At 39.7% G+C, this 27,008-nt stretch overlaps 2 protein-coding genes across 6 annotated transcripts in view; both read right to left on the bottom strand.

Moving 5' to 3' along the window:
• cita (citron rho-interacting serine/threonine kinase a) overlaps window positions 1–22,500 on the bottom strand; it is a 44,796-nt gene extending 22,296 nt beyond the window's left edge. For 3 of the 5 annotated variants that reach the window (XM_044122891.1, XM_044122893.1, XM_044122895.1), the window contains exons 1-19: window positions 22,375–22,500; window positions 22,020–22,142; window positions 21,756–21,900; window positions 20,863–21,038; window positions 17,410–17,511; window positions 13,976–14,118; window positions 13,607–13,700; window positions 12,369–12,575; window positions 12,113–12,266; window positions 10,884–11,073; window positions 5,909–6,014; window positions 5,169–5,312; window positions 4,888–5,007; window positions 4,059–4,229; window positions 2,212–2,265; window positions 2,074–2,127; window positions 1,695–1,835; window positions 641–766; window positions 171–266 (exon numbers count right to left, since the gene is read on the bottom strand). In XM_044122891.1, the coding sequence (XP_043978826.1) occupies window positions 171–266; window positions 641–766; window positions 1,695–1,835; window positions 2,074–2,127; window positions 2,212–2,265; window positions 4,059–4,229; window positions 4,888–5,007; window positions 5,169–5,312; window positions 5,909–6,014; window positions 10,884–11,073; window positions 12,113–12,266; window positions 12,369–12,575; window positions 13,607–13,700; window positions 13,976–14,118; window positions 17,410–17,511; window positions 20,863–21,038; window positions 21,756–21,900; window positions 22,020–22,121 (2,325 nt within the window). In that variant the 5' untranslated portion in view covers window positions 22,122–22,142; window positions 22,375–22,500. Of the gene's footprint in view, window positions 1–170; window positions 267–640; window positions 770–1,694; window positions 1,836–2,073; window positions 2,128–2,211; window positions 2,266–4,058; window positions 4,230–4,887; window positions 5,008–5,168; window positions 5,313–5,908; window positions 6,015–10,883; window positions 11,074–12,112; window positions 12,267–12,368; window positions 12,576–13,606; window positions 13,701–13,975; window positions 14,119–17,409; window positions 17,512–20,862; window positions 21,039–21,755; window positions 21,901–22,019; window positions 22,143–22,374 lie in introns of all 5 variants that reach the window. The other 2 variants (XM_044122892.1, XM_044122894.1) reach the window with 1 other exon arrangement.
• Window positions 22,501–25,058: 2,558 nt separating this feature from the next.
• Window positions 25,059–26,914, bottom strand: LOC122834446 (beta-crystallin B3-like). Its single transcript, XM_044122890.1, has 6 exons — window positions 26,649–26,914; window positions 26,360–26,441; window positions 26,160–26,275; window positions 25,924–26,056; window positions 25,706–25,848; window positions 25,059–25,535 (listed from the first exon to the last, which is right to left on the bottom strand). The coding sequence occupies exons 1-6, from the start codon at window positions 26,879–26,881 to the stop codon at window positions 25,253–25,255; spliced, it is 990 nt and encodes a 329-aa protein (XP_043978825.1). The 5' UTR covers window positions 26,882–26,914; the 3' UTR covers window positions 25,059–25,252.
• Between the last annotated feature and the right edge of the window lie 94 nt (window positions 26,915–27,008).

Below are 27,008 nucleotides of genomic sequence, written 5' to 3'. Positions count from 1 at the left end.
ATCAGAGATGCTCACGCTTCATTCATAACCTGCTACAAGACATACTTCATGGCTTAACTATGAAAGCTGGGGTGGAAGCTATAAATAGAGCATTGTCAGGTTTTCCTGTAAAACATGCGACGGAAAATTGAAAATTTTAAACCTGTAAAGAAGAGGATTTTCTGACCCACCTTGATCTTATCTTCATAAAGCCTCTCCTTCTGAACCAGCTGAGTTTCCATCCTCTGAGCCGTTGACTGGGCATCCCTCAGGTTCTCCTCCAGTTCCTGGGGAAATTATGAACATTATAATAAAATCGGCAGTAACAATTAAGAGAGAACAATTAACTAATAAACCCACTCTCGCTCAAAATTACAGGAGAAATGAAACAAAGAAAGAAACTTGCATTAAAAAGCTGGAAATCCACAAGCTGACTGTAGCGGTGCCTGTTCATGCTGAAAATGGTCAAATCCATAAATGCAACACCAAATCTTTTCAAACTATCTGCGGGCCTCGGCTCCCTACGTCAAATTTCCTACATCCATCAATGACTGAGCCTTGACTATTATGGGGTTAGAAGGGTGGAAGGTGCAGGGCAGTGGGGAAATTAAGGGTGGAGTGGTGAAGAGTATTAATGAGCTTTAATCTAAGGCTCTCCCACCAGGATCTTTTCGGCCATCTGCTGGATCTGCTGAGATTTGGTCTGAATGTCATCTTTCAGCTTATTCTCCCGACGCTCTACCATCTCCAGCCTCTTTACTTGGTTTTCCAGGGTCTTCCTGCCCTCCTGCTTACACAACAAGAAGAATCCAGCAGAAAAAGTAAGTGCACAGAAAAGTGGTGATGACGACAGAAGAACAGAAAGCAAACAAAAAAGTAAAACAGTGGAAGAAACTTGTTATGCAGCGCAACAGTGGGCATTACTCATGCTATCTAACATTTATCATCAAAAATGTCTTGTCATGATTAGAATTTTGACTTATGATAAATTTCAGCTACTGCAAAAACAATAAATAAAAAAAAAAACCACTAAAATGTTATTTTTACTGTTTTCTCCGTTCTTTGTCCCATAGTGGAGAAATCAGTAAGTTTAAAAATAAACTGCACGTTTAGTGCAGTTTAGTGACATAAATCACACTTCTTTAAGTGGCGTCTTGAAGAAGCCCATTTCAAATAGGAAATGTGTGGCGCTACAAAAGCTGTGCCTTGAAGTTACATAAAAAAAAAAAAAAAAAGAATTAAATGGTATAAAATACTGTGATAAAATTCTAAGTCTATATCTACCTTAATACAGTGATTCGGAAAGGTTTATAGACCCCTTGAACTTTTTCACAACTCGTCATATTACAAACAGAAACCTTGTTATATTCCAATTGGGATAAGAGACCAACACACAGACCTTGAAAGACCAGAATCATCCTATCTGGCTAGAAATCCCTTCTGCCATGTTTGCTGTGGCTCTAAACAGCTTACCGCCGCTAGGAGTTTGGTTTTTTAGCAATGACTTCTTCTAGTCACTAATCAAAACATGCCAGGTTTGTGGAGTAAACAGCAGCTGGCTTTTCATCTTTCTAGATTCCTCTACCTGAGCAGTCAATCTCTGCACCTCCTCAAGAGTTCTCAAATGGCTTTCAGCTTTTCTTCCTGACCGTTACTCGCCTTCTCCAACGAGTAATGCTTGGCACTGTGTAGTTCATACAGATTCAGGCTGGTACCTCCGTCTCTCTCAGACGACGCTTTAAAGTATCACTGGAGTCGGTTTTCCCCCGCAGGCGCTCCAGATCCCGCTCCAGTCGCTCTTTGGCCTGTCGGACATTCTGCAGCAGCTCTGTGGCTTCTGTGCTCGCTTTCACTGCCTGGGGAAAAATCAGAAGGTCAAAGGCTGCTAATGTGTCCCAAGACAAGCATCTTGATGTGCTCGTCCAAACCTCACCCACGGAGGTCGCAGAAAAAAAAAGAAACAAAAAGCAACTCACGTGAATAAACTGAGTTCTACAGCACAATGCAAATCTGCTTGCATCCCTACATTTTTGCAGAGTGCCACAAACGTGTGTTCTTTGCTTCAGAAAAGGGAAACAATACAGGTAAATTTACCTTAGACAGTTTGTCTTGGAGCTCTTGGATTTTCACCTGCTGCTCAGAGTTGGTCTACAAGAAAGCAAAGAGTGAATTTACTGATCAAATTTGATAACTGCAGTGCAAAAACAAACAGCAGTCTGAATCCTCATTTACCTTCTCAAGTTTGGAAAGAAGCTCCTCCACTTCAGCTTTTCCCTGCTCTTTAGCCTGAAAACGAATAACCCTAGACAGGTTAGTCAACATTTCCTGAGAACACAGCTTGCTGTTAAATGATGGACTTCTGAGAAATAAACAGCCTGTGTTATTTCATAGGTGGATTTTAGTTAAATTTATCATTTGAATGTCTTTATTTATTACCCAGCAGAAATGTATCCACAACTATCAATACAGTAGTGTAGTTTTGTTCTTATAATCTACTTTTAGTTTATACTGAATTCATCTAAGAGCTTTCAAGCACTGGGGGTAGGCCTGTCACGATAGCAAATTTTGCTGAGCGATTAATTGTCTCAAAAACTATTACGATAGTTGATAGTATTGTTTGAAGACTTTTTTTACACTGATTTAATGGAAATGACATAATAATGCATGTGATTTCCTGCCAAAGATAGATACACAGATACACTTTATTTTCAAAAGAACACACAACACTGGAATTGATAAAATAAACAAAACAACCAAAAACAAAAATAAAATGGATTCTCAGTCTCCTCTAACAAAAATGTACTTGAATAAAAACACCAAAGTGTAAATAAATACTGCATTCAACCAAAAGAGTGCAGATTATGAAGTCTGTTTACCATATTGCCCTTCAGTAATCATTAGATTTAAATAGAGAAGATGGGCACATCAACTACCTGATGCAATAGTTCACACTACGGTACACGATTTTTGCCCTGATTTTCCCCTTACACAATCTTAGAACGTTGATGTTCTCAGATTGTCGCTGCGATTTCGTAACCGATCATCCTGTAGTGTGTGGTGTGTTACGGTAGATAGTTGTGGCCGCTCCGATCTAAATCAGGGGTTTTCCCCACTGGGAGCATTAAGGCAGCCTTTTGAATGTGACAGGTAGCCAATCCGAAAGCGCGGAGGAAAGTCTGCGCTTTCTGAGGGGAAATTACAGAGGGGAATCCCAAACAGCTGACACGGCGCAACCCGAAGTCCAGCGGACATTGGAGATGATATGTGGAAACAACATTAATGTTTATAAAACATTTCGTGCAAAGAATATAGAAATGATGAAGGGAGGAGTTGGGGTGAAATTGCTACCAGTTGATGAACCCGGTAACTTTTCAGCTGTTCTTCATTAAAGTGACATAAATAGGTTACAATGATTTTCATCCAGCCAGGACGTTACGCTGACACTAGAACCACATGCATTGCAGGTAGATTGTAGTAAATGCCTGGTTTTAAAATTAGATAACTGATCTTGTAGCCATTATTATGTGTCCATTGTTGGACACCACACGGCACGATGGAACCTGATGGAACCGTTATACCTAGGATTTCTGTCGGCTAATGTGTGATCTCAGGTTTTGAAAATGGGCCGACAATCGGCCGACAGCTCTAAGATGGTGTAGTGTGAACTGAGCATTACACTAAGGAAATGAGGAAGGGAGGGTCAGTGGAGAGCACCGGAGTTGAGTCTTTTTTATTCAGTGTCATCAACAGAAAGAGGAAAAAGCCTGGAAGAGACGATAAAGGCGATAATTAAATTGACGTCGATAGTTTTAATTTTATTGTACGATTAATTGATTTATCATTTATCACAACAGGCCTAACTGGGGGAAAAGCAAACACCATGGATCTGCAGTTTTGCTCCAATGCTTGACACGAGGAAGACCTTCGTTTAATTCGGACTGTTTCATTTGCACAATAAGCAAATATCAAACTACTACATAATGGGTGCAAATAACTGAAGGGAAAGCAAGGATTTAAAATTGAGGATGCTTTAGATAATCTATAGATCTAGTTTGTTTTGATAAAAAAAGTAAATAAACCTTTTGGATTCTCTGCTGGTATTCAACTGCTTTTCGTTTAAGTTCTTCGCTTGTTTGCCTGGAGTCTCTCAGCTCGGCTTCGTAGAGGTCGCTGCGACGCCTTGCAGCTGAAAGGTCCTCTTCCAGCTGCCTGATGGTCACTTGCATCTCCTCCAGCTGGGCGTGGTACTCCTGGGGAGCAGCACACGGTGGTGAATGATAACGAGGGGAGGTGAAGATGTTAATGTTCATTTAATTGTTAAAAAATTATTTCAATGGGTCCCAAGATCATTCCTTTTTTCAGATTTGTTTTCTAATAAAAAAATAAAATAAAATAAAATAATGGGATTATTTCAAGCGGGGCAGAGTCCAAACGTTAATTTATGAACAACTGATTTCCATAAATTTAGGACAGTGAAAGACACAGCTGATTTACTAATAGAACATCTATATGGATTTTAGATTCGTAGTTATTTGTGGTTTGCCTCTGCATTCTTTACATCCATCTTATGATGCGTTACATAAAGACTTGGTGTGTTCAAGCCAGTGTAATTACTGGGTGTTCCCCTTGCCCCCTGTATGGTGGCTAGAACCTCTTGGTCAATTGCTCATGTTTTGAACCTTGCAGGGATGCCATCTGCTCTGATGACCTTTATGAGTATCGGCCACCCAGAGGGGAAGCCCCGTCTGTGTAACAGACACACAGAGGGGGAAATATCGGCTTCCTCACTCACTCTGCTATCAAATATGGCTTAAAATAAACCCTGAAAATTTACAGTAGACTTGGAAAAAATTCCAATGTTGTGAGTGGGAAAATTAAACTTTTTTTTTTTCCTCCCCCATGACATACTTGCTCCTTAATTTCTTGCAGCTTGTTACTCTGTTCTCTTATGTCGTGCAGCAGCTGCATGGCCTTATCGTCCTCTCTGGAGACCTCGACGCGTGCCTCCTCCAAGCTCCGCTTCAGGCTCTACAGACGCATGCATGCAAACACAAGGTCCAATCAACACAGTCGGTGGTGTAAAAGCTGCACAGATGTCTGAATGAGCAATCACCCCTTTAACAGCAGCACATTCAAACGTTCTCCGGCAGCCTACCAACACATCTGAATATGCTGGTAGTATGACTCACACTGCACTCAGTAATGTAGGTGGCGAGGTCTTGCTCCAGGATGCTTCTCTGCGTCTCAGACGCCTTCAGCTCCACATCCTTCTGGTGGAGCACTGACTCCAGGTCAGTCATTTTACGCTGGAACCTGGAGATTTCCTGTTCCATCTTAACGCAAAGAATACAAGTTATTCCACGCCTTCAAGCAAAGGTTGAAAATTTAAAGCAACGAAGAAAGGAAGACACCATGGTTTTACGCTCAGACTGTGAAACGTGACCATACGCTGAATGAAAATTACAAAAATGAGCAGCAATATGTTCGTATGCCAACTCGCATTTGGCCGGTAAAGCTTATTCTGATTCAGATTATGAGCGATTTCTCTGACCCATGGCACCACCGTGAATGCCTCAAATTACAAAGCTGTGATGTTGTACAAACAAAAAGATTATCTTGGCTTATTGAAGCACAAACATAAGCTTCTATGATCAGTGTTAAGCCAGTCTGCCAGAATAAACACAACGAGTCTGGTAATAAAAGCCACATTGTTGGGTCGATTCTGTTCAAAATCCAAAATGTGCAAACTGAATTTTACAGTTTCCAATAAGGAATTAGTCGCTTTGGTTCGCATGGAATTTATTTTTAGAGGATGCTTACAATGCAGTTTTGGAAAGAAAGCATTCATTCGTTCTCAGCAGAGAACGAATGAATGCTTTATTGACAATGAACTGTGATGAAACATAAAAATGTGTCTTTGCTCTCCTACCTTATGGCATTTGTCTTGAGTTTCCTGTAATTCTTTGCTTTTCAGATGAAACTTCTTTTCCATGGAGTTGGTCTTAGCAGGTGAGTTGAGGCCTGCAGACACTGACCTGAAATAACAGCATATCAAGAGAGTCTTTAGTGAAACACAGGTCCTTCAATCTAGCTGCAAAACACACTGCAATAGTAGCATGATATATTGGCATTAACATCGGTATCGACCGATTTTAGTCCTTTCTTAGCATATCAGTATCGGCCCAATAGGTAAACATGGGTGGATAAACACAAAGTAAACTGAGGGGTGGCAGTGGCTCAGGAGGTAGGGCTTCATCCTGTAACCTGCGAGTTGCCGGTTGGAATCTCTAAACCAATCAAAAGTCAATTCTTCTAATTGAATTATTTTACTACATGAACAACCAATATACTGGATTGTGTAGATCAATGCATACTAATGCATGTTACTCATTATTTTAAGATGTTTTTTTGAGGAAAAAAATAAACATTCTGGTATTACGCTAGGGCATAAAACTTATAGATGTACAATTTATATTACATTTTGCTCGATTATAAATTTTAAAGGTTTAAATATACTTTTACAGATATTCAACTTTTGTCAAGTATGCTTGTTTTTATATTTAAATTTGGTATGCGACCTACAGTATATATGCATTTGTGTGACGGCAAAGAAAAACACAAAACCTAAATGCATCTTTAATTAATTAAAGTAAAGGTATTTGGAGGCGGGCCTAAGGTCAAGTCTAGTAAATGTAATTCAGCCCAAGTCACATAAGGATGGCAGCCAATCCTTGATTCTGTCCAGAAATTATTGCACCATCATTGTTAAAGCTCCCTTAAGTAAGAGCAAGGACACACACATTATGACAGGAAGGCTTTATAACGCTGTAATAAAAATTATAACGCAGACACAAAACCCACCATCAAAAATAAACATCAAGGTTTGCCTTGAATCCGTTCTTTCTATTTAGAGGCACATCTAGTCCAAAAATTTACACTCCTGCCAACAGTTTGGGTGAGATGCATGAAAGCCTTTCAGAGGAGAGAATATCACCTATTTTCTATTCTATATGGTTTATTCAGTACAAAAACAAACTACAGAGAAGAAAAATAAAGAGAGATGCAGGCATGGAAGTATTTCCTCTTTCTCTGACTAAATAATGTGACAGAGAATTTTGATTGTGTTGTTGTTTATCATGGGGTCTTTCCATCTTTAACTTTGCAGTGAGTTTAACGTTTTCATCTTTTCTGAGCACACAGTTGATGCGGTTTAATCTGCTGTGCTGGAGACAAAACAGCTCTGGAATAAATGAACAAGCCTTTATGAATGAGTTTACAAACGCAGCAAAAGGATCTTTAACAAAGTTGACTCAGCCTGAGTCACAGTGTTAAAAATAACACCACAAAAGCAATCCCTGCTCTCTGTGCTTGCTGCAGTGAGAGATCCCCTTGAAACATATCAATACATGGAGCATACACTACATTATATAAAGAAGAATCCCCCCACCCACCCACTCACATTGAGCTGTGCTATATAAAGACTGAAACCCGAAACGCCACAGTCAGTCATTTATTTCATGGGAATCCTGATTAAAACTGAAAGCAAACAAGCAGCCGACACAATTATGATAGGAATTCACTTATCTCACTGCTGTTTAGTTGAATAGTTAAAGAGCCTGTGTGGAGAAAATACTGTAGTGATTAAAAAGCTATCCAGTTACGGTTTATTAAGCGTACAAGTTACAAAACGTCAAAAGGAAGACGGACATCATTCCCATGACATTCGTACTCCTTCCTGCACATTGAAAATGAGTATGGGTACAAACTCTATGCAGCTCTAACATATTGTAGGCAGAAGAAAAAAGGGGGGGAAAAAAGAATACACAAAATGTACAGGAGAGAAAATATCAGATCCCTCTGTAAAGAACATGGTGGTTGTCATTTCTTTGAACTGTGGCTGAAAAATAAATGAGGACTCAGTGCAGACCGCATTACTGAGGGGAATCAATAAAAGACAGGAACAGGAGGAAGGTATGCATGTTTAAGGCTTATTAGCATTGATCTGGTGTATACACGGAATATATTTATGACAAAAGAGAAACATGAATATGAAGAAAATCCACGTAAAGCCACAAGGTTCTAAAACAGCTAGAAATCAGGATCAACAAAGCAATAGTTGGGAAATTGTGTCAGTTTTATGCAAATTTCTGATCATTTGCCTTTTTTTCTTTGCTAAGCAAAACAGTCTAAACAACACCTGTCCATTAAAGCACGCATCATCTGGTGGCAAAAATCAGTCATATTTTACCAATATTACCGATATTTTAGCATATTTATGAACAAAGATGATGAGGAACAGGGTTATACTTTTAAAATTGTTACTTCTAAATGTCTATATAATAAAAGAGCATTTCTCATAGAAAATTTTGACTTAATGAGTGAAATACATGAGATCTCCAAACCAAGGATCGGGACTGATCTGGCAAACAATATCAAAATATACTAAGGTTATATGATTAAAAACCACAACAACCTTCCATTTTGGCATTTATACTGTTTCAAGTCCTTAAAATGAGATGTCAGAAAATATTGTCAGAATCAGTTAGAGGTTTTTCTGGCTGAATGAAGTACATAGTATTGAAGTTAAGGCCCTCCTTCACCTGTTGCTGCACAGAGTCGGCTGATTGGCATTTAGCAGATTGGAGAAATTCGATGGCTGTGAAAAACACAGAAGACCGTGGTACAAAAACTGAAGGAGAACCAGCCAATGCCATGGGGAAAGTACCTGCTAGGAAGCTACGATCAACATGCTTGTTAAAAAGCTGCCTGCAGAGCAGCTCCCTGAGCATACAGCCTGACTAACGAAAATCCCATTTCAGCTTAGTCTGCTTATGTTGTATGACGATATAATATTGTGTGCTAGGGCTGCACATCTGTGTTTCTCTCACCCTGTGTGACCTTTAACACTTTGGCCAATGTCATTTGCATCCAATGTGAACATCCACAGCTGTGATAGTCACTTGTGATATGAATATTGCACACACCTGTATTGTGATGATGATATACTTGTAATGTATTTTGCAACCCTTTTTAGTTCAATAAGAACTAACATTAAATGTAGCAGGTATTTAGTCTCTATTTTTGTTTTCTTTTCTGTTTTGAAAGGTTTACTAAAGGCCAAATAAGAGGGAGGAAGAATAAAGGAGTTTTACTTCCTCCCCCTATTATATTCAAGTGAAGCAACTGGTGCTAAGAGGTAAGTCTGATAGCTCCACTAAATGATAGGATATCAAAGCTTCCTACCATCCTCAGCAGATTTCTCCAAAACTGTGGGCATTAGCTGCCAACAAAGCTCACTAAAGAGTAACCTTACACCATGTTATAGCTTTGGACAAGAGTGAAATGGTCAGCTAAATGAATATAACTTATCCTCTGGAGACTTTGAATAAAACTTTTACACCCTGCCAGCCATCTGGCATCATTCAGGGAATTCTAATAAGGAGCTGTCAACGTATCATACTCTCAACCTAAGTGTTAGGTGACAGACCAGAAAGACTTTCTACTCTACTCTGGTCAATCACAATCATCAGTAGACAAGAGAAACTCCTCAAACCAAACACATTACAGATACACTGATGAACATAGATTATAATAAAATGTAACAATGATTTCTTGGCAGCGGGCAACAGAAGGCTTCTCAGAAATATGAGGCAAGCTGTGAAGAAGATTTTTGTTATAGAGTTTTCCTAATGAGGAGTCGGGCAATCAAGGTCAAAAAGAATGAAAAGCAAATAAGTCATGACTGGAAACCCCAAAACACATGATTAGCATTTCATTATGCCCGACTCTTGGCTTATTTCCCTATCCCTTTTTTGGAATTGCAATGAAGATTGTGCACATGCATATGTATGCACCCACACGATACTGAAAGATTGTTAGGGTTCTGGGCTTCTTTTTGTCAAACGCCGCAAACAAAATGACTGGCTTCAGTTAAAAAGCTCTAGCAGATGAGTGATATTATGTTAACAGCAAGGGACAGACATTAGAAGAGGGAGAAAACAAGAGGAAGAGATAAGACTGGTAAAGATGGGGGTGGGTGCTGAAGAGGGGAGAAAAAAAAACATCACGGTAGTAACCATAGAAATAGATTTTCTCCCCCAATCTGAGCTCTCAGCCTTTTTTCTCTGTCTTATCTGCTAACGCTTTTTCTTCCCTTTCTGTTGCTGCTGCTGCTGTCATGATCCGCAGTCTCTCCAGCACCATTAACCGGTGAGAGCACCGACCCAGGGAGGGGGCTAGAGAACTGAAACCCATCCTCCTGCTTTATTATCAGAGGTTAAGAAGCCAAATCCCATAAAGATAAATTACATTCCCAAGCTTAGGCTGTTAAAGTCAGGAGCTCATTATGTCTCACAGGGAAACGGTGAAACCACAACAACGGCAGCGACGGTGGGAGTGTGCCTGTGTGTGGGGTTCCACGTCTCAGCAAACCTCATTGACACACTCAGCCGCATACCAATCAGTGTTCATGGAAAGATAACGCAGCCCAGCATCCTCTGGTTCATTTATTTTATCTGCCTATGCATCGGATGAACCACGTGTGGTCGCAAAACACACAAAAAAGAAAGAAAAATAGAAATCATGAGAAAGAAACATCAGAAATGAGCTCTGCTTCCGTTCTTGTTTTAAACATCAAATGGACAAAAATAATTTTAAGCACCAACAGGCAGAAAACTATTGACATAGACAAGACCAGCTGCCCAGGCCACATTGCTGGGTCACCTGGAAGAGGGCTACCAGCATATTGTGAAGCCCAACAGCAGCAAAGAAGCCAGTGTTAGTATGGGGGAACAACAAAGATGTTGCAGGAGGCATATGCAAAGGAAATGATGATTACTGTGGATTCACAGTGAATTAAAAGGAAAGAGAACACCAAAACATGTTGGTAAACAGGTAGCACTTACTCAGATTTGGCCAATGCTGTTAATGCTCGGCTGAAGAACCAGCCTAGAAAGGGCAGATCCTGGCCCCGGAAGCCTGCTGGCACAGCTCCTCGCTGGGTTGCTGAGGCTGGCCAGGGGGCAGCCTGCTCTGGCTCCTCAAAATTAGAGGTGTCATCCTCAGCATGCAACGCAGGAACGAAAGGCGGCGGAACTGCGAGAGTAAATAGGATGAGAGAGGAGGGAACAGGAGAGGGCAAGAAAAAAGAAAAAAAAGGTAGTAAAAAATTAGGTTCAAAAGAACAACACAAGGAGAAAGGAAAGAGAAAGGAAGGGAGGAGGAACAGAGCGGTGGGAGCCTAGAGTGCGGCAAGTCGCGCGTTGATGCACATGCTGCCTGTGTTCCTCCCTCCTCCTCTCTCCTCCTCTCATACACATGCTCGCTCGCTCTCCCTCACTGCAGCAGAGCGAGCTAATCAGCTGGAGTCACAGCTGAAGCAAAAAGCTCCTTCTGTGTTGAACTGTCAATAAACAAGGACCGAATATCCAATGCAAACATGTAAACATGAGGTACTTCTTTATATCAAGAACAGATTTTTTCCTCCAAATTGTATAAAGGTGTTTAATTTGTTTTTTGTAAAATTACAAAAAAACTATTTATGATAGTGTTTAGTCTATCATAAATACTACTTGCAAAGGGGAAATCTTTCAAAAGAAAATATATGACAGGAAAATTTAATGAACACATCAGAGCTGATGAGCAAAAAAGGCCCAGCTTGTTTCCAACAAGAGTACATAACCAGTAAACTGAGATGCTGGTCAGGCATGTTTGACAGAAAATATTTCTTCAAGGGTTAGAGTTGTGCTTTCCAGAAGCTGCTCAGCTGACGCTGTCGAACTGAACAATAACAATGATGTTAAATCATCAGGCGTGTGCTTCTGCCACGGAAAGCCTGCTGGTGTAGCCTGCGTTCAGGATTTGTGCTGCGTCTGTTAAGAAGCAGATGAGTTGCAGATCTTCACCGTCAGCCTTCCTCCCATTTTCTCTCCTACAGAAGGAGCTGGCCCGCTGCCAATGGCTCACAGAGCCTCATTATTTTACAACTGAAAACGCATTTCATAATGGCGTTTCACCCTTTGTTGCTCGCATACATCCAGAAGCATAAAACACACCTATCGAGAGACAGAGCATTTGTTCATATCATTACTACGAGGCTGAAAATAAAGTGTCAGAAGGAGGGGAGTCCCCCCACCTTGTCTTAAGTCGTTCCAATCTACATTTGAGAAGAAGGCGTGACACCGCAGTCCCTGGTAGCCCAGACGCTCTCTCGCTCCACACAGCAAGCTCCGGACCAAGTCAACAAATTGCTTACTGGCATGAGGCTCTTCTGGAAACTTTAAGTAACGCTGGAGGCAAAGGAGATGGGCCGTTCAATAATTATTCATTACTTGAATAATACAATGACTAGATTTATTTTTTTCTTTAAATGATCACCGTACCAGACATACCTGAAAATTGAGAATGTTGTTGATGGTCTTGGTAGATGTGGCATCAGAAAAAGGCGACTTGGCATAGATCATCTCATATGCAATAACGCCAAGCGACCACCAGTCGCACTCAACCCCGTAGGTGCTCTGAGAGCCGCCGTTTATGACTGTCAGAACCTCTGGGGACAGAAAGTCCTGGGTTCCAACAGGTACTGTGGCAGTGGCTACCTGGAAACATTTATAAAGTACTTCAAATGGACAACTGCGGGTTATCGGTGTTAAAACTGACCAAGGTAATGAAAAAAATAAATGAATACAAAACAGTTTAAAAACCGCCACATTTTTCAATCATAGGTCTAATGTGGTTTACAGGATTACTGTACCGTTCAATGCACAATTCTATGTGGTCACAAATTTATAGTTTCAAAATTTTTATTTAAATTCTTTACATTTGAGTTCAAACTTAATTCGGAACCTGCCTGAATCGTAGTTAAGCCTCATCATCCATCCGTTCCGCAAATAACGAAACAACACAATGCTAAAGTGTGGTGTGGCACCTTTACTTCAAAATCTATACTGCTTTGACTTGTCAATTTAGCAACGGAGAGTCCTAGACAAGCTACATCTTCCTTAAAAACACAATTTGCGTACTTCAGCACCTTTATTAAATCCTCCACCCCCCAAAAGAAACTGCAGCATTGATGTTTAATTTGGAATTTTACACTTGGTTATAAAGCAGCACACGCCCATTTAAACCTGAATTTAAACTGCTCAATATTTATCAAAAATCTATATTTTTTATGACTGCACCTTCAACATTTAATAATTAAAGAATTACAGTTTACCAGAAAGCAAAAAAAAACAGCATGACGTTATTAGACTTCTTTTAGAAAATAGAAGAAAGAAATAAGGTCAAATTTAAATCAAACTAAATTCCACTTTATACATTTGCATAACTAAATTTCTTTTAATAAGATTCAGAGTAAGGACTTTAATGCAGCACTTTCTCAGCTGCAGGATGCTGCCCACTACTGCCAGTCAGCAAGCTAAAAAAAGACGATACTATACTTTTCTTGTACTTACAGACCAATTGGTATGTTTGGAAATATTTCCATCTTGATAAAGTCAGTCAAAGCTGCTTTGAAACTCCATATGGCAAAGTTAGCCATAGGTTTTTAAACTTTGCAGTAATACTACCAACCTATTTCAGTGATGTCACTGTTAATAACACTGAAGTCAAAACCGTGTAATCTACTTACGGTTTTGTTTGCAGTCAACTTGGCAGCTGATCCAAAATCGGCGAGCTTAATGTGACCAGTCCGGTCGATGAGAATGTTCTCTGGTTTGACATCTCTGTAAGGAAATATTTTATAGGACATTTGATACTGCTTTTAAAAAGCTTTTTGTTGCCTCAGTACTTTAACATGTCAGCTACTCTAAGTTTAATGGAGCACATTAGGAAACATCAGCATTGTTTTTTTTTTTATACTTTATGCTGTCTGACTCGCACGTCAAAACCAATTCAGTGAAAAACAAAGTAGCAACACCAAGTCAGAAACTGTAGTGGCTCTTCCTTTACCACATACTGAAGGGAAAGCAGTAACATGAAACAGCTTCGAGTGTCTAACCTGTGGACGTAACCCAGCTGGTGGACTGCCTGAATGGCTTCTACCAACTCAGCCAAATAAAACTGAGCCATTGACTCGTCAAATTGATCCTCGTATCGGTTCAGCAGAGACATCAGGTCACCACCCGGCAAGTACTCCATGGCCTCAAGACACACACAGACAGACAAAGTCGATAGAAAAGAACATAATAATGGAACACAAATAAAATATGATGCAATAAAACACGAGATAACATTTTAGAACTAGACAATACATCGAATCCCAGCCGCAATTTCAAAGTGTGCAACACATAATATTCCAGGGTCCATCCGTTTTGCTTGTTGAGAACATTTTTGGCCACGCTGATGGACTTTCACTTTCTGATATTCCCACACTTGATTTATAACAGGAAACAGCACTGTGATTAAACAGGCAAAAAAAAGATACTGAAGGACCCATTCCAAATTCTGTTTGGAGACTATAAACAACTACCCCCAGGGACATGTTACAGAGCTATCTATTGCACGAGCAATCGTTTTAAACAATCTTGTCTTCCAACTTTTTCTTTACTTCTTAATAAATTTCATAACTAGTTTAAATTTTTCTTTTTAAACTAATTTGTATTTCTAGCTACCCTGTCAGTCACAGATTGGTGGTTTTAACTGTTGTAACTTGCACATTGGCAGTTGCACCAGATATTTTGGTTTGTTTTTTTGATATGCATGTAACCTTGTAGTCATTGTACACCTGCCTGTTAATGAATGGGTTTTGGTGAGATGATGGCAAAAAAAAGGGGGAGTAACGAGGGGGGGGAAATGGGTTAATTATGACTCATATTGCCATTCTAGTATTCAACAAGCTTGTCACACATGTCATGTTTTCAGAATATATAAACTAAATATAGTCTGAGATGCACCAACTAAACAGAAATTAGAACTGATTTTGGCAAATCTATCTAAGCACATGGCCCAAAATTTCATCTGATTTTTTTATTTTTTTTTGCAAAACTACAAAGAAAGAAGAAAAGAAAGAAAGAAAAAGGAGTTGTCATATTTAGAGAGAAACCAGTGGGAGTTTTAAGTTAGGATGTATTTCATAAACACAAAACATTTTGAGCCAATCAAATGCAAATTGGCTGATTTCATTCACTGAATATTTATCATCTACATGAGACAGCAATAAGTATGATGCATATGAGCTCACATCAAAGCTATGTTCAGATTAAGCTCATAGGGTATTTCTCCTCATTATAAATTCCTTATGTAAGGAGCGGACACTATTACAGATTTATCTCTGATACCGCAGTCAAAGCAATGCTAAAAATAGACCAAGCATACCCGCAAAATCCCTGTGCAGCATGTATTGCTGTGATCAAAGCGTTAAAATAACACCCATCCAGCAAAGCAAACATGCCAGAAATTATATCTCATTCGATATTTGCATACATTTTATCTGAAAACACAAATAACTGAAGATTATTTTGGCAGTCTTCTGCACCTTGAGGAGAAAGAAACTGGTCAAGTTGATTGGAGCCATTCGGTTCCTTCAACACGCACACTTAACAGGCGAGAGCCCCTGGCGCATGAATGGTCTGAGAGTCTGAATGAACAGGAGCATTCTCTAGCGTTACCTAGCAACAGAGAGACTGGGAGCCTCTCTGACACACGGATAAAGATGGATGCTTTGTATTTTTGTCCATGCTCAGTTAGTGAGCAAGGTGGGAAAGAGGGGGAGTGAAACGGCGATGAAGAAGAATTGAGATTGACATGCAGGGGGCATGAAGTAAGTATATGTGTATATATATATATATATATATATATATATATATATATATATATATATATATATATATATATATATATATATATGTATATATAAAATCATTTTTCCTTCAACCTCAGTCAATGTGGGGTCAACACAAACAAAGATTGCGTTTTGTGTAGGAAAAAATAATCAAAGGTCGCTTTAGAGGCTGGCAGAAACACAATTTTTGAAGAAGAGTTTCTTTCACTGAATCTAAATAAACCCTGGAGATGTAAAATAAATAATAATAATAATAATTTTTTTTTAAATCCTGTGTTTTTACTGGCCAAAAAGGTATACATCAAACCAAAAAGACAACCAGCCACACTTTGCCAGACCGATACACTGAAGAAGAGAATAGCATGAGTCATGTCCTTAATCAAAAGAGGGGGTTAAAAGGATTTCTGGAGGTCTTGCGCATGCTTTACTACATTTTTAAGCCTAGTCTTTGTAGCTGACTCTTTCCTCTATTTCAATTATTAAACCACTCATCAAGATTTAAAAGTCATTTAGGAACAAAAAGCAACCTAAGGAGATGATTCAGTGTCATGTCTGATCTTAGCAGAAAAATTTGCAAGAAAAAAAAAAAAGAAAAGAAAAATTTCAACAGCTACCTTTTTTTCCCCTAGCAGCATGTGTCCCATTTATCCTAGCTGAATGAACAAAAAACCCAGATGATAATAGGTTTGCAGGATTTGAACTTGAAATAATGTAAGATTTCTATTTTGTTATTTTACATATACAGAATATAGTGCAAAACTTTGAATTTGTTGACTTTCTCCAACCCACAAAAATATACATACAGGTTGAAAATTTCACTTTCATCCTCTAATAAAATGTATGTGAATGCCCATTTGGGCATAGATGGGAAACCCCACATTTTTTGTAGCCATCAGTGAGCTTCTGATACAATTTTGGCTGCATATTTAGACACAGTTTGCCAACAGTGGGTGGAATACTGGCAGGGACCTGAAAGTCTCGAGTTTTAAATAGGAGTAAAGTATTTTTTGAAGTTTGTACTGTATTTAAATCATTAAAAAAAAACACAAAACTTTTTATTTGGGTTTAAAATCATTGGCCTTCTAAAACAACAAATTGTGTGCATAAACCAGTATACTGCAAGTTGCCAAACAGACAAATCTCATGATTCCACCAACACCATGCTTGACAGCTAATAAGGTTTTAAGTCTCATTTTGATGTAGAAAGACAGATCAATCTTTGTCTCACCTGAATTTTCTGTAAACCGAGACTAACGGTGCAGAATTTGGCGTGGCCACGTTCTCAGTCAATGTAAACGTTAAGCATGTTTCACAATGAATCGTAAAAGTCTTCTTGTAGTTCCTGTGTACTTACTTCGGAAGTTTAAAGTTCGGATCAAAAACTTGTGAGTTGGACACAGGACAATGTTCCCAAACAAACAAAGTTCAGTACTAGCTTTGTCCTAAATCTATATAAGAGGCCCTATGCTATCCCCATCCGTTCACACACTAAGTCAGTATGCACTCAGCTGAGCTTACCCCATAGATCAACAGAACAAAACATCTCAACTGGGCTACATTCTTCTAGTGCAGCAACTTGACCACCAGACAACCACAGTTAAGCTACAGCACTTAGGAAATGCCTTGGCTTATTAAACATGCTACAGTCTCACCAGGTAGACGTGATCTTTATCCTGAAAGGCATAAAGAAGCTGTGGAATCCATGGACTACTGTTCAGAGCCAGAATCCTCCGTTCCTCCTCATGAAAAACAACCTGTAAAGAAGCAAAAGGATAGACATACAGCATGTCGACTTAAATGTTTCACATTACCAAACTTGTACTTTGTGACTTTGCGAACAAATACAAAACACAGCTTTCAGATGATTTCATTTATTAAAGGAAAAGCTGTCCAAAACAACTTGGTCACAACTTATCAAAAACCAAGTACTGGGTTGTGTCACCCATGGCAACACTAATCAGCATCTAGCGATCCTGAGCCTTCCACATCTCTGGAGGAATTTGGCCCCCTCTTCTTTCAAAAAAATTGTTTTAATTCAGCAGCAGTAGGGGGTTTTCAAGCCTATTCAAGATCACACCATGGTCTCTCCATTGGATCTTAATCCGCCGTTTGAATAAGCTACTCCGGCGGTTTTCAAAGTGTGAGGCGCGCCTCCCCTGGGGGGCGCCAGAGCACTTTAGGGGAGGCGCGGTGTGAGGGAAAAAGTAAACCGGAAAAGCTATCTGCTTGCCGTCTACTGATTTTAGAGAAACGTCTTTTACGCACACGATCAACTCTGTGGATTTAGGAAAAAGCTGGTACTGTGGGGTGCGCATGTGGAGCGGGGATCAGTGGAAATGTTTCCCTCCTTAGAGGATGTTTTGGCCAGTGATGTCAGTAACGTTACTGACGTCGGACCACTTTTTTCCGTAACGAGTAATCTAACGCGTTGCTATTTCAAATCCAGTAGTCAGACTACAGTTACTTATCAAAATCATTTTTGCGTTACTGTGCGTTACTGTCTTCTTTTGTTATTTAATCGTATTTCCTCTACTCGTCTTGTCGAGTGACCGACGTCTCTATGCAACATAAATGTAAACAATGGAGGGAGATGCGTATTTTGTTGGTGGAAAAACTGGAACTAGTTTGAGTTTCTGTCGACAAGTCCGATTATTATAAGCGGCTTTGGGCTTTTTTTTTTTTAAAGTCGCTTGAAAATTTTACGAGTTGCTGGTTGCGCCTTTTTGGGTTCGTTTTTGAACGTGAAGTTGCTCATTTGGGGTTGGAAATAAGCAGAAACTCAATAAATCCCAGAATTTGTCTGTCATTAAGGTAGTCTTACTCAGTCTCTCCTTGTTCATCATTTTCCGGATGATCCGTCCCGCTATATCTTTGTTAATGTCAAGTTAATGTTTTACCTCTGAAAGACGTCGTGCTTCACGTTGCGCTCCAGAAAACTACAAACATCGAGACCAATATGAACAGCGCAATAAACGTGAAAACAGCCACGAATAAACGTGTCCGTAGTTGCCAATAGTTATAATGGCAAGTTAGCACCGTTATAATTATTAATATTAAGATAAGTGTCACAAATCTGTGCAACCATCTGAGCTGCAGGAGGAGCTCTGTGCGCTGCGCTGACACCAAACGCAGGGCCGTAACGCAGAATCTGGAGGCTGGGGGGGGGGCGCTTTAAAATCCTTCTTAGAGTTTTCCAGACAACAGTGGACCACACAAACTACTCACGTTTTTTATTTTTCTACAATCTCCTCTTCAGTTCAACCTTATCAGTGGAGACACATTGTTGATGTTACCATTATAAAATAGCTGACAATTAGGTATTGACAAAGCTCAATGTGATTTTCACAGGAGGCAGAGCGTTGTTGTTAGCAGCTGCTGAAAGTAACTAAAAAGTTACTTTTAATGTAACTTAGTTACTTTCCAAATCAAGTAGTCAGTAATATAACTAAGTTACGTTTTCAAGGAGTAATCAGTAGTCCGATTAAAGTTACTTTTTCAAAGTAACTATAATCGGGGCTGAAGGTGGGAGTTTTTGCAACTGAACTGTGACATGGAGCTCATGTCACAGTTCGGGGGTTGGGGGGCGCAGCAGGCATTGTGCTCCTTGGAGGGGGGCTCACCCTTTCATACTTTGAAAACCCCTGAGCTACTCGACGACCTTTACTTTGTTGGGTATTTTTCTTTGTGCTATTCAGAGGTTGTCACTAAGATCTGATTTAACAAAAGTGTACTTCAACTTAAGGTCAAAAATACTTCTTCTTCAGGATATTCTGTTAGAGAGCCAAATTTTTGGTTGCGTCATATATGGAAAGTTCTACAGAAACTGCATTCTACATTCTTTCAGTCAAAAAAATCCTGTTTAGGAAATGAGAGACTAGGTTTTTTGTTCTTTTTGGTTAGTGGAGGAATTATCCCGTGAATGCTATTTTTTAGCCCATGTTGACAGAGAAGTTGTATTTATATGATGTATTTGATGCTTCAACCTTTTTTAGTCACTTTGGTTATCTGACTAACATAGCAAGATTAACATCAGACTATGTTCAACAGGTCCTAAAATTAACTTGTTTGAAACATGTAAGTATGACAGAAGAAATCTGGAAAGAGGTAAATCCGTTTTCACAGTACTCTGCATGTAACGAAGGAAACCTTAGTGCCTAGTTCTTAGTACTTATCTTCAACACAAAAAATACAAAGAAGATCATTAGATGAAATATTAACACACTATTATCAATCATCCTAAGACCTAATGTTTGCCATTATACTTTAACAGAATTTTGTTGTATTTAGTTTTAGAAGAGGATAGACTCCACTTCTCAAATTTCAACAGGACAAAGGCTACCAAATAGGCAAGAGCAGTCTGGAAATTAAGAGGCTATAAGTTTCATTCCAGCTTCCCCCATGGCACACAGAACTCCTTGTTGCCCACTGATCTGTGAATCATTGTGTGAAATTTTGTGCCAACGAGTGAATGTGATACGTAGTGAAAGAACGGGTCAGTATGGTGAGAGTGGTCGGTTCATTTACAAAGCAGCTTTCGAAGATGGATGGATATTGATAAAAGAAGATAAGTATTCAATTCAATTTAAAAATACTGTAATCCTAAAGGGAAATTAAATATAAAGTACAAATGGTATTACTCAAAAACCACTTCACCTTTCAAGACATCAAGTCTTGAAACTTCCCTTCAGTTCCTTTCACTTTTTTATGTTCTTTTCATCCTAAAAATGTAATTTAAAGTAAGCAAACTAGTTCCATGTGGCATAAAGAAATAATGACTCATTCATTCAAAATCGTGCAGTTAGTTGCTCCCTTATCATCACTTCCTGACATTGCTCATGTACTGTTCTGACAGAAATCTGTTCCATTAGTCATATGCCAGGGACCACAGCTGTGAAATACCATACCCAATTTTTTTAATGTTATTCAGCCTTAGAGCGCTCCCCTGCGGATGTTTCTGACAGTGCAGCTTAAGAATATTAAGTATACTAAGAACAATGTCAATGCAGGGATAGTGCTATTCTTCACTTAATTTTCTCAAAAGTATTGTCTAAATTTTGCAAGCTTGTTCACATGTTTTTTGGGTGAGTCAAATAAGAGTGTCTTACATTTTCTTGAGTGCGTAGCACGGCCTTGTTCATCGTTTTCAGTGCACAAACATCGCCGGTGGCTTTTTCTCGAACTACTCGAACTTCAGCAAAGCGACCACGGCCGACCACTGCACGCAGCTCAAAGTCATGAACCGCTGGCTGCAGGGCACGCAGCTCGGAGACCGCCTCAGAAACTGTTTGGGAGACAAGCATTGGATGTAAGCAAGAAAAACGTGTTCATTATGATATATTTAGGGTTGCTACATATGTCCAATCTCAAACTCCCATACTTTAGCAAAAAGGTTTTTTTTAAAACGATGTTCTAGCCAATCATGTAAAAAATATTTACTAAACTGGGTTTTATTACCTATATGCTACTCGAATCGTGACAAGACAAGATCCCATTGTAGCAGTTTGGTACAGGACTATTTCAATGCTTCTTTTTTGTAGCAACTTATATCAGATCTATTTTCTTGCCTATAAAACATACAATTCCTTACATTTTGTGAGACAAATACAAGAGTTCAGAGGACTTTTTAAAAATTATTTAAAAAATTTAAAGTACAAATGCAAGAATTCATAAAAGTTTTTAAAAGACAAATTTAAGACTTTAAAAATAGAACCTGCAAAAGACAGGAACAGGAAGCAAAGCTGATGGGGAAAGAGACAAGAGGATGAATGAATTGTTATGAATGAATGTTACATATCGGTAACTTAAAAAGATAAAAACAATAATTGAGTTGGAAAAAGCGCCTACTTTAAAACCTAAAACAACGCAAAACACTTTTCAGAGTATCTTATTTTTATCTTTCAATCAATGGAAGAAAGAATAAAGGTGGCAAACTCAGTTTTCGCTTAAACATATTTACCAAGACTTCTCACTAGATATGCATTGAGATGAAGTTACTTACATTTATGGACAAACTTTGCCACATGTTGAATCTTCATTAGCTCAGGGGATGTGCACTCTTGGTAGAGAAGCAACAGAGCCTCCAGGAACTCCTCCCGTCCTAAGCTGCATCCTCCCTGCTGACCGCCGCACAGGCTCACTCTTCCCTGGGGACAACACAGGAAGGGGGAGTCATGTACTGACTGCGGACCACCGGCTTTAAAATGTCCCGCACAAAGCATATGTACTATCCGACTGAAAGTAAGGTAGTTAGATATGGCCATACCTGAAACACCTGGTTGAGACGCAAGTTACGACTGGTGATTGGGTCAGCGGAGGAGCAAGGTGTTTTCAGGGTTCCCTGACTGACGTATTTAAATTTCAACATGGTTCCCTAAATCCACATAACCTAGGTGAAAAGCACACGGTTATTCAAAGTTGAAGTACCGCTAATGTTGGGTTTTTAATCAGTAAACGGACCGGCTAACCAAATGTCAACACAACGTCCCTTTAGCTCGCGCTACGTCAACGGTAGCCAACGTCCACTTCTCTAAAATTGCTAACTGACGAAAATACGTCACTCGCTGCTGTTCTCAAATCATATGTATGTACACAAAGTACTGAGATGCTTAAACACTTACCACACTGCCATGCAGACAATAATAATACAGTGTTAACATAGAAGCAGCGATATACTAATAAACACACTCTTGCCCTCTCTACTCCCGCTGTTGTTTCCGGGTGAACTTTCAAATTTTGCGCGTTTCCCGCCCACCTCACGAGCCTGGTGAATGGAGGTGCTTTCTGATTGGATATTCTTCATCTTCCTGGGCGGATCTGTGTATTGTTTCTAACCAATCACTGATAGCTGACCTCAACGGAGGGTTTCTCTGAGGAGGAAATGTTAGGGATGTGTTGTTATCGCAGACGTTAATCTGAACATTAAGTGGACGCAAAGTTAAGGAGGGCCTGAAGCATTTATTTGATTTCTCTTTCATCCCGGAAAATCAAAGAAAACTTTTCAAATGTTTTTTTTTTTTTGCATAAATATCAAATAAGTTTAAAAGTATTAGATGTAGGCGTTGTGTCACTTTTAGCTTTCCATAGTTGTTGAGACAGTTCACGGAGAGCCGATATGTTTGCATTTTTCAGCTAGTAACAGAGGAAGTCTGAGGCCATTTTCACTGTTACTTTCCCATAACTCTTTTTCTGAAACACCTACGTTTGAGATGCAAGGTAAGAACAAGACAAACGTAAATTTATAATATGCAGTGCCTTCCAAAGGTATTCAACACCCCTTGAACATTTTCGCATTTTGTTACATTGCAGCCAAACCGTTTGAAGTAATTTTACATATCAATACAGAGCAGTGCATGTACTTATGAAGAGGCAAGAAAGTGATGCATGCATGGTTTTCTACATTTTTCTTTTTACAAATAAAATCCCAAAATATGTGATGTGCATTTTTATTCAAACCTTCAGAGTTAGTTGCAGATTTCACTGCGATTATAGCTCGAAGTTTGTTAGGGTTTGTCATAGGTACCTGTTGTGCACATCTAGACTCTGACACATTTAGTCATTCTTCTCAGATTGTATGGAGATTATCTGTGAACAATGTGGCAATATGTCTGGCAACAGGTCTGGACTTTGACTGGTCCATTCAAACATGTAAACATGCTTCAATTAAAAATAAACCTTCAATTGTGTCTCTGGTGGTAGCTTTGCAGCCTTTGTCCTGCTAGAAGGTGAACATCTGCTCCAGTCTTGTCTTTTGCAGGCAATATTAGTTTTTCTCCAAAGAATGTCCTGTGTTGGCTCCATTCTTGTACTGCTGTAAGAAAGGGTATGGTGTATACCCTTTTTTTGCAAACCAAAATGAAAATGGTTTTAATTTTCATTTTCATTTTCAGACAATGTTTGTATGAAACCCTTGTGTTACACCTTTGTGGCTTATAACAATCTGAAAATGTAACTTCTCATGATTTTCTTTGAAGTTTTGGTGGATGTCTTGCTTGGTCTGCAATTGAGTCATTGTCTTTCCATTTTCAGGCAATAGACCAAACAATGCTGAGTGAGATGTTCTCACTCACTGAGATGTTCAAGAAGCAAATTAAGCTTCTACAAGCAAGGGCGTAAATCCCATCTCATTATTGGGGGTCACCATAAACAGGAACATTTCTTAAGACCAAAGAGAGTACCAAAAGGTAGATGGAAATGAATATCTGGAGGGTATTATAACTTAAACGTAACACTTAAAGCACCAGGGTTTATATAGAAAAATATTCAGATTTTATTTTGTTGTTTTAAAGGCTCTACATTGAAGACAGTGAGAAATAAAGGCGTCTTTCTGGGGTTTTTTCTATCTGTTCTCTGCTCCCACTCAGAACTGTTGGCCACTTGCTCAGCCCCTCCCTCCCGTTTCAAACTCTTCTAATTTAACTAAAAGTTAAAGAGCTAAATATGAATGAGATGTCTGCTACCTTTGACAAAAAATAAAAGCTTAAGTCTATGAAAGCAGTGTAGCGGTTTTGCTAATAAGGTAACTTATCAAGATTTGGCCAAAGTAATGAAATAACAAACTACAGTCTGATTTTATTTTTTAATGTTTGTGCTGTAGAGCCACGCTAACTGGTAACTCCTTATATCAGCCTGTGATGTTCAGCGCTGCTGTTGCTCCTCCTACACTTTGGACTGAACCATTGTCCTAATAATGGTAGGGGGGGACCGAAAAATTAATTCTTATTTTTTTCTGAGATAAATGGCAGCTTTATTTTGTTCTTTGTTTCTTTTGTCTTTTCAAATTGATATGATTTAAATGCAAATGTTTCTTCAATGACTTTTTTGGGGGGGACAATTCTAGTCTTTTCCAAGATTGGGGCGGCAGGAGGGTGGGGGGTGTCTGGAACCCTCCTGAGCCCCCTGGGATTTAGGTCTATGTTTATAAACTTAATTTGCTTTAAACTTCTCTCTAATTTTATTCCTAACCTTTCTCATATTCCGGAGTCCCCTTTGCTCTTCATGATGCCATTTGCACATAGAAGGTGGACGTTAAAATGTGCCAATATTTGTTCAAATCTGAGCACCATGAATGCATTTGCAAAGCAGTTTAAGCACAAAGCAAAACAAAAACTTCAAAGGTACATGCTTGTCTGCTTTTATGAAAAATCTATTTAGAAGGTTAGTATTCTAACCTTGGTTGAATAATAACTCATGTTGGTAACTGTATCCGTTTATCATTTTGAGAAATTTCCATTTTATTTCTCATATCAACTAACTTGTCAAACAATTCTCTGTGCAGTGCATAATAAGTACCATGAAACAAATGTGCATATAGCCAAAATTCAGGGCCAAAGCCTTTATTTCTAGCAGAGATACATGTTTCAATATTACCAGTTCCAGTTTTCCAAAACTGCGTGGTCAGGAAGCCTCACCCAAAAAGGAACATGAAGGAGAAACTGGGGATTGGTCAGCTGCATTCAGCTTCCCCCAGTCAGTGTGGGTGTCGTCAGAGGTGTGCTGTTAAGGCTGGGGTTGAGTTTGGGGTTTGGGAGTAGGTTGGGGATTAGGACTGGGATTTGGGTTAGGTGGTGCAGGGTAAGGGTCGGGAGCTGGAGCAGGACCAGGGGCAGGGGCTGGGGCAGGTGGAATATAACACCCTCTCTTATGCCACTGCATGTCCCGCACACGTCGGACGGACTGGATCTGAGGTGCAGTGGCTCCCCAAGCATTCCAGTGCTTGAAGTCTCCATGTTCAAAAACGTACTGGCGCCCTCTGTAGCCTGGATATGTGTATCCCACCCACCTTCAAAAGAACAACAGTAAATTACAAATCATCACTAATAATTTACAAAGACTTAAATACTCTTCAGGCACATCTGTCCTATTGCTCTAAGCCTTTCAGTTTTTCGGTTCTACCCTTCAGGCCATTGTAACGTATCCATTATTCTTTGTGACTGAGAAGGTATATCTTACGTTCCAGAAATAGCCTTAGCACTAGCCACACGGTCTTGGAAGCCATGAACCCAAAGGCTGGGTACGTCATCATCAACAATCTCCATCTTTCGTCCTTCAAATCCTGCATTCTCAAACAGGTGCAACTTGTGGTCTCCACTTTCCTAAAGAGAGAAAGAACACGCTTACTTATGTTGCACTTAAAATCTGCAAAAGAGCCACGTTTAAATGCTACTCACCACTTTAAGAGGCCTGAAGGAGCTCAGGGTGTAGCTACTCTGGCAACTGGTCCAGGTGCTCCACCGAGGATACTCTCCTTTCTCGAGGACAAACTGCTCCCCACCAAAGCCTAGGCATTCGAACCCTACCCATCTAACAACACAGGCATACCGCATTACATAAAATTGCCAAAACTGTACTATGAGCAAACTCAAAATGACAGAATGATATTTAAAGGCAGATGAGAGTCACTCACGGTCCTGACTCCACAATGACCGAGCCAACTCTTGGGGTCTTTTCCAACACGTCTTTACACTCGCCGGACAACTCCACCTTTTTCCCGCGAAAGTTCTCAAACTCAAATACAGCCAACTTCAAAAAAAGGAACAGGTGAAGGTTGAGAGTGTTGTCCAAATGCTACTAAATTCAATTTAATGGTGTGTGTGTTGAAAGCACCTTATATGTGGCTCCAGCACCTCCTTGGCCCTTCTCTGCAGGCAGCTGGTCTGGGGTTCCCTGCTGTTCTGTCATGTTTTCTCTAGAAAGCCCCCAAAAATCACACAGTTTAGGGCAAATTAAGAGCAACTTGTGTGTTTCAAAACTTTGATTCCAGTAGGTCCAATTTTCACAAACCAAAACAGCTGTTACAAGTTTAAGATCACATATTGTCTTAAAATTTTGGTAAAAGCAGATCATTTCACATATTTATTCAATAAAACTTCCCTTATGAGAAGGATTAATTTACCTGGATGGCTTGTGCTTTTCTGCACCCCGAACAAGCCACGCTCTCCGTCTTTCCTTTTGTCTCGTCTTTTTGCCTCCTGCCTGTCTCAGTTTGAGGGTGTGTGTGGTTGTGGAGGCCTGGCGAGCGGTCGGTGGATGCCAGTGGGGGTATTTATGGTTTATTTCTGGCCAGAGCAGCAAAAAGCCTGTTGATACAGCAAGTCTGTCGCACCCATTGTGTCCATCACACTGCATCTCAATAGCTTTGCCCTCTGTCCCTGGCACTGTGGCAACTGCTGGTCAGGTCTGCCCAGGCTGCCATCCCGATCGTGATCCTATAGGAGCAAATGCACTGACCGCCAGCCAAGAGCATCAACACAGA

This window comes from Gambusia affinis, linkage group LG07 (assembly GCF_019740435.1).
Source record: "Gambusia affinis linkage group LG07, SWU_Gaff_1.0, whole genome shotgun sequence".
Classification (NCBI taxonomy): Eukaryota; Metazoa; Chordata; class Actinopteri; order Cyprinodontiformes; family Poeciliidae; genus Gambusia; species Gambusia affinis.
The sequence above is the reverse complement of the archived record's forward strand: the minus strand, read 5'-3'. Positions and strand labels throughout refer to the sequence as shown.

What these genes read in the sequence shown, in the direction of transcription:
- LOC122834446 (XM_044122890.1), bottom strand. Translation starts at nt 26,881, where the DNA reads ATGCAGTGTGATGGACACAATGGGTGCGACAGACTTGCTGTATCAACA. An exon ending in CCTTCAGGCCTCTTAAAGTG is followed by an intron (nt 25,849 to 25,923) that starts GTGAGTAGCATT and finishes TTCTCTCTTTAG; the next exon opens with GAAAGTGGAGACCACAAGTT. An exon ending in GCTAAGGCTATTTCTGGAAC is followed by an intron (nt 25,536 to 25,705) that starts GTAAGATATACC and finishes GTTCTTTTGAAG; the next exon opens with GTGGGTGGGATACACATATC.